Source organism: Octopus bimaculoides, chromosome 12, assembly GCF_046866305.1.
Source record: "Octopus bimaculoides isolate indiv1 chromosome 12, ASM4686630v1, whole genome shotgun sequence".
NCBI lineage: Eukaryota > Metazoa > Mollusca > Cephalopoda > Octopoda > Octopodidae > Octopus > Octopus bimaculoides.
In genome coordinates this window covers 67552866-67566352 of record NC_142939.1, presented here as the reverse complement: position 1 = coordinate 67566352, position 13487 = coordinate 67552866, and the positions used below count along the sequence as shown (strand labels likewise).

Genomic DNA, 13487 nt, shown 5'->3' with positions numbered 1-13487 from the left:
TCAATAGCACCAAACTATAATGTGTGTATGTATATATGTATACACATGTGTGTATATGCATACATATATATACATGTGACTACATATATAAATATATTTACATGTGGGCATGCAGAGCAACAGTAGCACAGCAACAGGTTGAAGACAATCAACTAAAGTACTGTGACACCCTCTACTTCTTATGGCCTTTCTATTATTGCCAACACACCCCAATCTTGTGTCAGAATAACAAGAAGACTGACCATGCACCAAATAATAAAAGTGTGGCAAAGAAATAAATAAAAATAGCAAGATAGATTATTGGTGTCTTACCAGGGGCTAATCTTGTTGCGGTGGAAGAGGAGTTTGCCTGTAATTAACATCTAGATTGGTAGGTGACCCACAACACAACATGCTTTCATCAGTTGTTAGGGAGGAAGATGCGGTAGATACAATTCACACCTTCAGATTCCCAAGCACCAGAAACACTCAGAGATTTACTAGTGATGTCTTCAAAACAAACATTGGTTCCTTCACTTGTCTTTTAACCCATCACATAAAAACAAATTATAACTGTAATCTCCCTCAGTACCACATTATGGTCAGTTTTATTGGTTAAATAATTCAGTCATTGGAAGCGAACTGATTCCATTTTATAATTTTAGAGAAACATTCTGAGACTGGGGTATGATGCTTGATGCTTAAAAGTACTTTGGCAAAAAAATAGAATCCCAGACCAAAATTCTTGAGATATAGTGTCAGCAGTGCTCATATGGAATCAATGGTATCGTGCTTTTTGGTCCTCCCCACCCTCACCCCCCATCCTCCATCGAATTATTTGCCTCAAAACTTCCACAGCATCTTCCTCTCCAATCATGGAAACAATTCAAAGAATAAAAAATACAGATGAAGTCAATAAACAACACAAGAAGTCAATCTGATAAAACAGTGCCTGCTTACAACTACTGAGGCCAAGGGGGGACAGTGCTTCTACCCCCATGTTGTTTGGAATCACACAATACTAATTAGAAAACATACTTACCACAGCCAGAAACAAAACTAATTAACTTTAATTAATACAAGAAGGGATTTAGTTGCATCTTTTTGTTTGTTTTTAACCAGATTATTTTTTTTTCCTCATTTCATTGACTAGCAGAGGTAAGACAGGTTCTTCCAAAACTACCAAATGGAACAGAATGGTAATAACCAAAATATAGAGAGGAAGAAGGGCACAGAATTCCATAAAGGGAATTCATTGGCAAAAAAAATCAAAATATGTTAAATATATCAATAAAAACAAAACCTTAAAACAAACATGGAGGTCTTTAGAAATTATCAAATTCAAGAATAAGACCTTATTTCACTTATACAAACCTGTTTATATTTCAGTAATACTTTAATCTTTCTCTAATCATTTTCTTATATTCTTAATTAACTCTTATTAATTAATAACAATGCAGTATTATTACAGCTCATTAAATCTAGCAATAACTTTCTGTCTGTTCTTATTCTAATTTATCAATACCATTATTATCCCAACCTCGATTCCCTAATTTTCTTTCTCGGCAACACTTACATATTCCTTTCATCATAATTAACCAAAAACCAATAATCATGAACCTCAGATATTTTAGAAAAACATTGAAAGACCCAACAAAAGATATTTGAGAATATTAAAGTTAGGCCAAAATTTACATCTTCCAACCTATGTAAATGACAAATGGAAACAAACACTATTTTTGTAACTGTTATAGACTTTTCTGTTTTGTATTTTCCTTACTTTCACACAAATTTGGAAATTTTACAAATTATATTCATACCATAATATTTAATAGCACTCACATAAATCGCATACATACAACTAAATACAGAGAGTTTTTTGTAGACACCAATTCATAATGACTTTCACTATAAAAAAAGACTCGTGTATATAATACAATGAATTTATATCCCTACAGAACCTGTATGTAGTTAGAAGACATCTAGAAATAGCAGCCAAAGTTATTGCAAATTATACCTCACCATTTCTTTAAAAAAAAAAAAGAATTAAGACATAAAATACAAAGACAGTATATGCCTAAGTGGGACAACTCTGATCATAGATTTGCTTTATCAGGCTTGGCCTAGGGTTAAATAGTAATTTGACTTGGCAAAAGACTGAATAAGATCCAATACATTTCATCTGAGATGATCTTTGCATTAAAATCTTAAGATACCAAAGTGATTGGGACGAGTCAAGTGTGTTCTTTTCAGATTTGTTTTTTCTATGCTTGCATGGGTTAGATGAGTAAGTTACTGAGACCTTGTTTTGTAGCCAGATGCCTTTCCTGTCATTAATGTTTACTTGGTTTTTCAAATGAGAGATATTGTATCCCATGCAACTTCAAAGGGGTGAAGTGAGATGATTTGTTGACAAGAGAACAGACAACAAAATTTCATAAAGGTGATTTTGTGGATGCAAATGCGCGTGCACACATAGGCTTGCAATGGCTTGCTTTTGGGTTTTGTTTAGCAAATCTATTCAAAGATTTCGTTGACCAAGGACTATAATAGTAAGACACTTGCCTAAGGTAGCATACATTGGGACTGAACTCAAAAGCACATGGTTGGGAATTGAACTCAATAACTATACAAGCATGTAAAATTTAGATATATATTGTGGGGTACCCTAACAACAAACTGGTTATCCCAGAACTAGCCATTAGCATAGAAATGGTAACCAACCTGATCCAAAGAAATAAAAACAAACCATTTCCCACTGATAGTGATTCTGTAGACAAACACTGGATGGAAAATCTCAAATTAGGAAGCAAGAATTAGAAATGATTCTTGAAAATGTCAAAGAGACTTAATAATTTTTTTTTTTTACATAGGAATAAGTTTGTAATTTCATCGTTTCAGGTTCCTCAAATTAAAACTATTCAAAAGCAGGTATCAATGGGTTGTAGAGAAAATTATTTCCAATTCTAACAATTGATGCATCACAACAGTGATACTATTGATACAATTTTAAATATTTTTGTTTACCACTTACTTGGAACTTATTAATTAAAATAGTAATATCACAAAATTATTTTAAAATTAGAAAGAGTCCCCAAGATAGAAGAACATTTGACATTATCCAAATAATGACCACCATTACTGTATACGTTTATGTTTTCAAAGTATATAAGATATTCAAATGACAGCAGCCAAAACAAACAAATTTCTTTGGAGCTACTTAGAATAGGAAAATGGCTATTGAATCTCTGAAGCTGTAAAATTATGTCTAATATGAATTGTAAAAACAAACTAATCTGGATTTCTATTCATTTGTTAATATTAATCAGAATCAATTTGAAATTATTGTTTAAAGACAGCCCTAAACAAATATTACTTTCCACTCAAGTAAACCTCAGAACTTATTTACACAGATCTAGACAGAACACTTAATCAGATTTTCAGAACAAGAAAAACATTTAAGGAAATTCTTTGCAGCTGCTTTTACCTGAAACATTACATCTGTTTGACATTGGGAAATGACAGTAATTTAGCATAACTTTATTAATTGATATTTATTAATTTTAATCATGGAAAAAAAAAATATATATATATATATACTTTTCAGACCATTACCCATTTAGCTGGTAACCATGGAGATGGTTCCATCAAATGGTGATGCTCTGAACAGAAATAGTTCCTGTAAAATGATGGAAGACAAAAATGGTATTATTAATAACATGTTCCAGACACCACAAATATACTAAAATCATACATAGAATATATGAGAATGCCACGGGGTGGAAAATAACAGAAAAAATATTTAAAACTCACCCTTAACTTACAAATGGGAGATTGATATCAGAAATGAAAGAGAAAAAACAACTTTAAAAAAACTGCTGAAGACACATGCTCCAACTACTTCCACAAGCAACAAAGGATGTAGAAACCATCAAGACATAAGACAAAGGAAAACATGCTCCAGTCAGCCAGGAATGAAGAGATATCATCACATTAACGTACACAGTAAATACCATGCTCCAACCAATATACACACACATCGTCTGTGTGTGTGTGAGTATACACACACACACATACAAACACCCACATGCACATACGTAAAGTGAATTATTGTCCATTCTTAAGTCAGCTCATAAAAAGGAAGAATTTATGTAATTTTTCTACCTCTTCCTAAAAACTCGATGTAACTGCAATGTAGAGGTTTCCAATCAGAAAGGAAAACCTCTAGGTTTAGTAATTTTCTAATGAATCCTATAAAATAAAAAAAATTCTGATACCCCCACCCCCAAATACTGTGAGTCAATAGTTTCACATAGTCGAATTGCACTTTAATATTTCCATGGTTTAATGGAATCAGAGGGAAATCAAGTAAAAGCTATTCCTGTAGATTTTTTTTCAAAATTCAGTCAACAACAGCAAAGGTTTTGTTTTTGTATGTAGATTTTTTTTTAATAAAGTATTTATCACAGAAAAGAAAAATTCCAGATCTCACAGTAAAAAACAAGGAACTAAATCTAAAGTATTCACAGAAATTCTGCTGGCATCCAAGAAACTTACCAATATCATTCCAAACCAAACACACATTTATGAAAGCCAACTAACCTCAAAGCAAATAAAATGCAGCAGGACATGGCTTGACAACATCATGCTGAAGAAAAATTTTAGATTTGAGAAAGAAGAATTGACCAAAACAAGAACAACCAAGACAATCAGTACAAGACGGTTCAATACCACAAACAACAACAACAACAACAACAACAGAGAAAACAACAAAAAACTCTTCTTTTCATCAAATGAAAAAAAAACTGAAGTTTAAAAAGAGAAAAACAAAAATTCATGCAAAAACCAGAATCATGCAGACACAAAGAACAACAAAGAGAATGTGTGCAAGGTGTGTAGGTGTGCACTAGAATGCATGCAAATTGGTGTTGTGAATGAAGAGGTGAAGAAGAAATGCCAAAACAATATATTGTAGGGTGTATTGCGCCGAAGCTGCCACCAGCCACCATCCTGCATTGCTGTAACCGCCATTACTACCACCACCAGGACGATGGATCAGTTTAATAAGGGTCTTCAAGAGCTGTTATTTATATCTATTATGGTGCCATTCCAATCCAGAGAATTCAAAGACTTCAAATGAATGGAAGTACAATATTTCCTCAATACAAAGTTGACGAAGGATAGCTTCCTAAAACTTGGTGATACAAAATAACCAGTTAATAAATATTAACAATATGGTGTGATCAACAATCAATACATATTGCAGAGTTAGATATTCTATATTCAACAGAGATCAAACTATGTTATGTGCTTCTAATATAACGGTGAACAGTGGAAGTCCTAAACTCTGTGTGCTTACAATATTCTACAATATCTCTATAAAAAGTATGTCACTCTCTTGTAGAGTGAGTGTTTGTGCGTGTGCGCGCGTGCACACACAGATATACACATACACACACACACAAATGTGTACAGAGTGTGTGTGTTTTGTGTGAAACTCCTTGTGTTAACATTGCATGGTAGTTGTAAATGAGTATCACAATGTCAAACAAGCAATGTCCTTCATTGTCTAGTCTTCTATTAAATGTGTCCAGCCAAAGGGAAATAGGAAGCTGCCTGGAAAGAGGTGACGGTTGATGATAGGAAGCGCATCCAGCTGTAGAAATGCTGCTTCAACAAATTTTGTCTGCCCAATCCAAGCATGGAAAAGTGAACTCTAAAGCAACGACACACACACACATACACACACCATTTTGTAATAGTTAATAGATGCTATACAATTTATAACTGTTTCTAGTTGTGGTGTCCATACCACCACGTACCATATACGCTAGTAAACCTGCATTCCTAACCAGGCAATGTGCACTAACTATGCATATTATTATATTGCAGAAGTGTTTAAGCCAGGAAGTGCAACAATGTGAAATTTAACAATCAAATTATACTATCCACAACTCTGATTACAACAAGAAAACCATCTGAGACGATCGTAAATGTGGGGCACAACAAAAATACATAGGGGAGCTAAATCACCTTAAATCTGCCACCAAAACACAATGGGAGTAAACGTTCAAATATTCTTATTTCAAACTAAATTGATAATTCTAATTTGACATTTAAAAGTTTCATTAGGAAATTCAAAAACCAACAACATCTAGACGAATCTAAATATTCTATCAACAACCGACATAACAAGAGACAAAAGAATATACAATATCCAATAATGAATCTATAAAAACTATTAATACTAACTGCAGAATACCTAATAACAGTTCCTCAAAACTTAATAAAAACAGAGAGAAACTAGTTCAGACATTTTCTTAGTTTAAATTAACAAAATAAAATAGTTAATAATAAAAATAATATTAATGATGACTGAAATCAATTCAGGAACCAATTTCAGTTTCTACCTGAAGAATCGAAAAAGGAAGAAAAATGAAATGCAATGTTGAACTAGGAATTAGAACAATATTTGGGGTCTTTTTTTTTTCAAATTTTTGTTTCTCAATTATTCTATTGCAAATTGAAATTAATTTTTTTGTTAAAAATATTTCATTTTACATTGAATCATGGAAGTGATTAACAAGAAAGGTTCCATAGTAATGGAAACAAATTAAAGAAACTATTTATATTCCAAGAATTGTTCCTGAAAATACTGATGAAATCCTACCACACCAGTTGGGTGTTTTCTGACATAAATGATTTAAATGTGCATGTGTGCTAATTAACCAACAGATAATTGTCCGCATTTACTTAAAATATAGATAACTGTGTGTATGTAATTAGTTCCATATCAAGGAAATACAAAGCTACATAAAGTTAACTAAGTTTTTCTTAGTCACACACACACACACACACGCACGTATATTTACCTATAAAAATAGTTCATAGATGAGAATTGAATATTCTCCGTATAGAATACACTTAGTAATGCTCAAGATATTTAAACATGAGTGGGTAGAGGAGTAAATGTAGGAGGGACAGGCAAGTTGATATACAAAAACCATTAAATGCATTTAATAGAAAAAAATGTATATTTGCTTAGATACGAAAAGGTCCGATCTTACACAGAATAGAAATGATATCAAGAATTAAAGGGGCTGAGTTAAATTGGATTTGTAACACTTTTCTTTAATTCTTGATATCATTTCTATTCTGTGTAAGATCGGACATTTTTGTATCTAAGCAAATATAAATTTTTTCTATTAAATATATTAATTTGTATATTGACCCGTCTAACTTGCTTATCCTTACATTTACTCATATATATACACATACACTTATCTATACATATATTAGTTAACTAATGTGTGTGCACACACATATATATACATACATACACAAACTTAACTAGTGTGTAGTGTGTGTGTGTGTGCAAACAATTTGAAATTCTACATTCAGTTTCTCTGTTAAAAATCACTGAACCCAAAAGCTTTAAAGATCTCCAAAGTGATGGAAACGTTAAATAAACTTGTTTTAATATAAACCTTGTTCTTAAATTGAAACATAAGGATGTGAAAACCAAAGAACTTTTTAATACTTTTCCCTAACAAACATAGCAAAATAATTATAACTTGTGCTTTTTTTGTTGTTGTTTTTAAAAGAATCATTAACAATTAGCAAAGACTGGAAGAAGTAAGAAACTGATTAAAAGAAAAAAAATCTTCCAAAGCCAAAGATTCTCTTGTTGTTTACCTATCTAAAGCAAATTCGAGCAGATCTTCATAGCTGACACTGTCGGAGGTCTTGTAGTTGGCAGACATTGGGGAGAGATCTTCGGAACTTTCATTATCAGAGTATTTCCACCTCGAAACATTCCCAGTTTTACACCAAAATGGGTCTTGATGGTTATAGAATCCCAACTGTTCTAAATTATACTGTACCACTTGTAAACGGTACCTCCTACGTGGGAAAGTGGAACACCCAGACTGTCCTGAAATCATGCTAGACGCTTCTCTAGAAGAAGAGTCATGAAGGGGTGGGACTAGGGTATGGGTTGAAATGGGAGGAGATAAGGAGGTTGGTGGTGTTGGTGAAGCTGATGACGACAATGCTGGTGACGCTGGAAATGGATGTGGCGATGGGGGAGGAGGGGGAGGAGGTGGGGCTGTTGTCGGCATGGGGCAGTAGTCTGTTTGGCAAGGAACAAACACATTGTCATCGTCGTCATCATCATCAGCATCGTTCTCATCAAAGTCTATTGGGGGTGGTGGAGCTGGTGGGAGAGAAGGAATATCATGCAAACAGTTAATAAAGAGGGGCCGGGGTTTGGCTGGAGAGGTAGTGGTGGCGGTGGCGGTGGTAGTGGTAGTGGAAGTAGTGGTCATCACAGTGGTTGCAGCAGAGCAAGAGGCAGAAGAGTGGATGGATACAGAAGTGGAAACTCTGGAGTAAGAAGAGTCGCTATGGCGCAATAGGGGGTACTTCCTGGCCCGTGGCTTGGCGTTGAGCAGCTCGTCTGGCCTCAACGGCTTACGCGGTGGCAACTGTGGCGGGAAACATTTATCTAGGGCAGGCATGCTTTCACTAGAACTGCTGTAGGTGCGGGGCGGTACCACAGGCGTGCGTCGTGGTACAAGATGAGGAGGCATTGAATCAATGATGTCACTTTTGTAGCCCCGAGACAAACTGATGGCTGCATGCTGAGAAATTGTTGTTGTAGAAGTAGTAGTAGAGGTAGCAGTACAAGTAACAACAACAGTTGGACTAGTAAACTGTAACCTAGGCAACGGAAGAGATGGGGGTTTCATACCTTGTCCACGCCCTCCTCGAATAGGAATGGCACCGCCACGCAGCATTCGTAAAGGATTTGTATCAACTTCTTCATCTTCACCATTTGCAGTTGGAACAACTTTAGTTGGAATTCCTTGTGGTTCCCTTAAATTCCGGATATGAGAGTGATCCATACTCTCAGTGGACATAGCTCGTTGGTGATCCATTGAACGCCGAATTCGGCTCTCTCGAGCTAGCTTACTCATAATTTCTCGAGGTGAAGGTTCTGCGAATTCTTCATCGAAACTCATCTTAGGTGATGAAATGCCAAATCTCTCTGAGTGGCTATCAGATCTCCTATCATAACCTCCACCTAGCTTATCTCTTGATTCTGTCTCCATATCTCGATCCTCAACAGACCTCTCAGAACTGGATGCTGGAGAAGACTCTTTACTAAAGGAAAACGAGTCAAGACTCAAAGTATGATGTCCGTTCTCTCTATCGACACTGTGTGCTCTCTCAACGACAGGTTCTGCTTTAGGAATAGCAGTAGGGGGTGGTGGTGGAGGGACATCCATTCTGGGTAATGGTTCTGACCGTTGTTGAGATTCGGATCGTTCTAATCTAGGTGGAGACTCTTTTCTAAAAGAATACTCAATCTTAGTTGGAGGGGGAATTTTGCTGGGGTGGGGGATACGGGAAGGGTGCTCAGATTTCAGAGGATGTTCAATTTTGCTTTCCATTTTCGGTAGGTCTGTTTTGGGCAAAATCTCTGGTTTACTTTGAGACTCTGACCTGATGGAAGAGTCAGTTCTATTTGGGTAGTCAAATTTTGGTTCACTTCTTGACAAATGATCAGTCCTAGGAGGAGTTTCAGGAAGAGGCGGCGCTTCTTTTGGTTGGTCTATCTGTGGAACAATATCTGGTTTGGGAGGCAATTCCGGTTTAGTTATTTCTGGCTTTGTAATTGACTCGATGCGAGGGGTAGGTTCTACTCTGTGTTCTGGACGTGGTTTGGGTATAGGTGGTGGCTCAATTTTAGACATAGCTGCCCGGGACTTGCTCAGTGGCTTTATGTCTGAGTCTTTTCTTGTAATTGTAGCAGTGGGAAGGGTAGCAGTAGAGGAAAATGAGCTGGATTCTGGTTCTGCTTTGTTTGGGGATAATTCAGTATTAATAGTTAGTTCTTGTGAGAGAGATTCTACAGCTGGAGATGAGGGAGAGCTCTCTTTCCCTGCACCTTTCATTACAAGTATATTGTAAGCTTCTTGAGACTCTGGTGGAAGATCTTCATCAAGGTCGGCTTTCAGTGCAATCTCTTCGGTAAATGTCTTTTTGCGCTCCTGTTTAGGACTCCGCTTCATTGATATCTTCAATTTTTGGATGAGCTTTGGAGAGTCTGAACTGGTTTCAGATTTTGGACTCAGTTGATCATCGTCCATATTCATTTTATTGCACTGCATCGCAAATTCATTTGCTAAAGCTATGGCATTATTAATCATTTTCTCATCATGAGCAGACATAGGTTTTACTTTTGCTTGCTTCTTTCCTTCAGATTTAGGCTCCCGGGGGGGAGTTTCCTGAAATAGAAAACACAAGGATACTAAGGTACACACACATGCTTACTACACAACACTAGCACTACTTTTGGGGTTTTTATCAGCCCACAATAATCCCACAATAATTACCCAGAGTCTATTGATATTCAAACCATTATTCTCATCAATATAAATTGACAATTGGTTTCTCATTCAAAAATGTTGATTTTCCTTTTATCTTTACCCCACTTTTAAATGTGAAAAATATTAGAGAAGCTTTCTTTAATAAAAGAAATTAAATTTAAATAATTAAAACAAATCAATTTTTCTAGATTTGCTTATCAATTCACAGCAAAATTGTGTGAAGGAATTGGTAGGAATGATTTTGCAAATAGAGAAGTGATTTTCAATTGAGTTCATAGAGAATTTTTGGTTCTTTAGTGCAACCATAGTGGCAATGGTGAAGCACTGTCCTTATTGTAAGACTTCAATTCTCTGGTTTTACTTTTTTACAATTTTTTTTTTTATGTCATCTTAATTTTTAAGAAATCCAAAACTATTCTATTGTTTTAGACAACTGAAATGGAATTGTAAGGTCAGAAGTGATATTGAAGACATGCTGAGGAGAAAAGAAATTTACAAGAAATTATGCCAAAAGAAAGAAAAGGTAAAATTGAGATGTTTAAGAAGATTAATAGGTAAAAAAAAAAAAAAACAATTAGGTGAAGGAAAATGAAGATTAAAGAATGTGGATTAGAAAGATTGACCCATTAATGAGGTGTGTTAATCTTTGTCCAAGCCAAAAAGCTAGCATTTGCCAAAACTTTGAGACATAGAACTCCAAGTCTCATTTCTATGCAAGCAGTGAATGATTATCGGCAATAATATAAACCAGTAAAATAATAATAATAATAATAATAATAATAATAATAATAATAATAATAATAATTTCTAATTTTGGCACATTGCCAGCAAGTTTGAGGGGAGGGGCAAGCCAGTTATGTCGCTCTCTGTGCTCAACTGGTGCTTATTTTATCAACTCCGAAAGGATGAAAGGCAAAGTCAATGTCAGTGACATTTGAACTTAGAACCATGAAGGGCCAAAAGAAATGTTGCTAAGCATTTTGTCCGACGCGCTAACGCTTCTGCCAGCTTGCTGCCTGGATGATGATGATGATGATGATGATGATAATAAAACAAACAATAAATGGTCAGGTGAAGTTAAGAGCATGTTTATTTTGGAATGGTTAATATATGTGTTCCACACTGCAATCAATTTAGTTCCAACAAACTGTCTCAGATGAAATCACTTGCCTGGCAAGTTACACCTCTGAAATAATAATAATGTTCAAGGTGAAATTTCTAACACCAAATCTCAGAAACTGTTTTTGTAGATTAAATATGTAAATGAATGTTACTTCTTCTTCCAAATGTAATGAAAACAAGACAACCTTCTCCAAGTGGAGATTGCCATTTAGTTCTTTGACTACATTCTAACATCAAATAGTATCAATGGAATGACATCCAAACTAATATATAATTAAATAACAAAATATGAGCTTTATTAAAAGGGGGGGAAAAAAAGGAACTTTAATGTTGCATTTCAGCGAAAGGATCAAAGTGATACAAAATAGCAAAATCAGAAAAGGTTTAACAAATGACTAAAGCACACTCTCACCTGCAAAAGAGAAGCACAAAATATTTCAATGCTGCGTTCCCAAATCCCTTTGCTTGAATTAATTTCTAACCATAGTCATTAAACAATTCATTTAACAAAATATTTAAGAATGCAATAATATTTCTGGTGGAATCGGTGAAGAAGAGAGAGCAAGATTTATCAGTGCATCATAATAGCCAGAAGGTTCAACAGCTTCAACAACCAAGATATGATGACACTAATCTGGATATAGTAATGGGTAATAACAATAATTTGCCATCTCAGAAATTCAGATGACCTATTCCAAGTATGTGCCATTATATACTTAGTTTGGCTTAATTCTTAGTCTCACTTAAATTTTGTCCATGTTGCCCCTTACAGTTAAATCGCAAATGACGATGAATGTTGCTTAAACTATTTATGGACAGCACCAAGATGCCAACTTAAACTGAAGCATCCTGGTGCATTGTACAGATGGGGAACCATTGTCCTATTTGAATTAATTATTCTGGCCTCAGTTGCTGCTCTCGCTTTACATGAGAAATAACAGAATAAGTTGTATAAAACCAAATTGTTAACAGCTGCTCTGTGAGTTCATCTCTGCATCATTCATGTTCCACAGTGTATCACTTACTTAGATACTCAGTTTACCTAAAGCTGTCTGTATGTATATATACCCCTATATATATATATTGGGGTAGCAAGCATCAAATGATGATAATATCATTTACTTAATCAAATCATTTGTAAATTTTAGAAAGATAAATTAGTCAGTAAGGAATATTTTAGATATCTTATGAAATATTGACATGAACTAAAGGATTTTTGAATAAGAATAAATATAAATTACTAAAGGCTGTTAGATTTGCAGGCACAGTTATTGAAAATTTTCATGACTAGTTTTGGTTAATGTTGCTAAATTTATTCATAGTTATTTATTATTTATTAGAGAAGCAACAATTCCAACCTGGTCTCATAATTATTAGTAGTAACCACAATAACAACAACAATAGTTTCAACCATTGGTACAAGACCAGCAATTTTGGAGAGAAGAGCTAGTCAATGACATTGACCCCATCCCCCACCCCCCATTGCTCAACTGGTATATTTATCTTATCAACCCTGAAAGGATGAAAGACAATTAGTGATATTATTCAATCCCAGAGGGATAAAAATCCCCCGTCAGGAACTGAACTCAGACTGTAAAGAATGAGGAAGAAATATTCCAAAACATGTTGCCCGATGTTCTAATGATTCTACCACCTCACCACCACGATTATGACGATGATGATTCTAATTTTAGCACAAGGCAATCAATTTGAGGTGGAGGGGCAAGGTGATTACATCAATCCCAATATTTGACTGATGCTGTATTTTATTGACCTTGAAAAGATGAAAGAAAGTTAACCTCAGTGGGATTTGAACTCAGAACATAAAGAGTCCGAAGAATGCTGCTAAGCATTTTGACATGTTACCAATTCTCCCAGCACACCCTCTCGATAACAATGATAAGAATAATCCTTTCTACTATAGGGACAAAGTTTGAAACCCCAGGAGAGGGGACTAGTCAATAACATCAACCCCAGGGATTTCAACCACCC

General features: G+C 35.0%; 1 protein-coding gene across 12 annotated transcripts in view; it reads right to left on the bottom strand.

Moving 5' to 3' along the window:
- The window catches only part of LOC106884484 (uncharacterized), a 249654-nt gene that overhangs the window by 14579 nt on the left and 221588 nt on the right, over positions 1-13487 (bottom strand). For 10 of the 12 annotated variants that reach the window (XM_089361253.1, XM_089361260.1, XM_089361258.1 and 7 more), the window contains one exon: positions 7675-10271. In XM_089361253.1, coding sequence (XP_089217379.1) covers positions 7675-10271 — 2597 coding nt within the window. Of the gene's footprint in view, positions 1-312; positions 350-6464; positions 7020-7210; positions 10272-13487 lie in introns of those variants that run through there. The other 2 variants (XM_052972233.2, XR_016243894.1) reach the window with 2 other exon arrangements.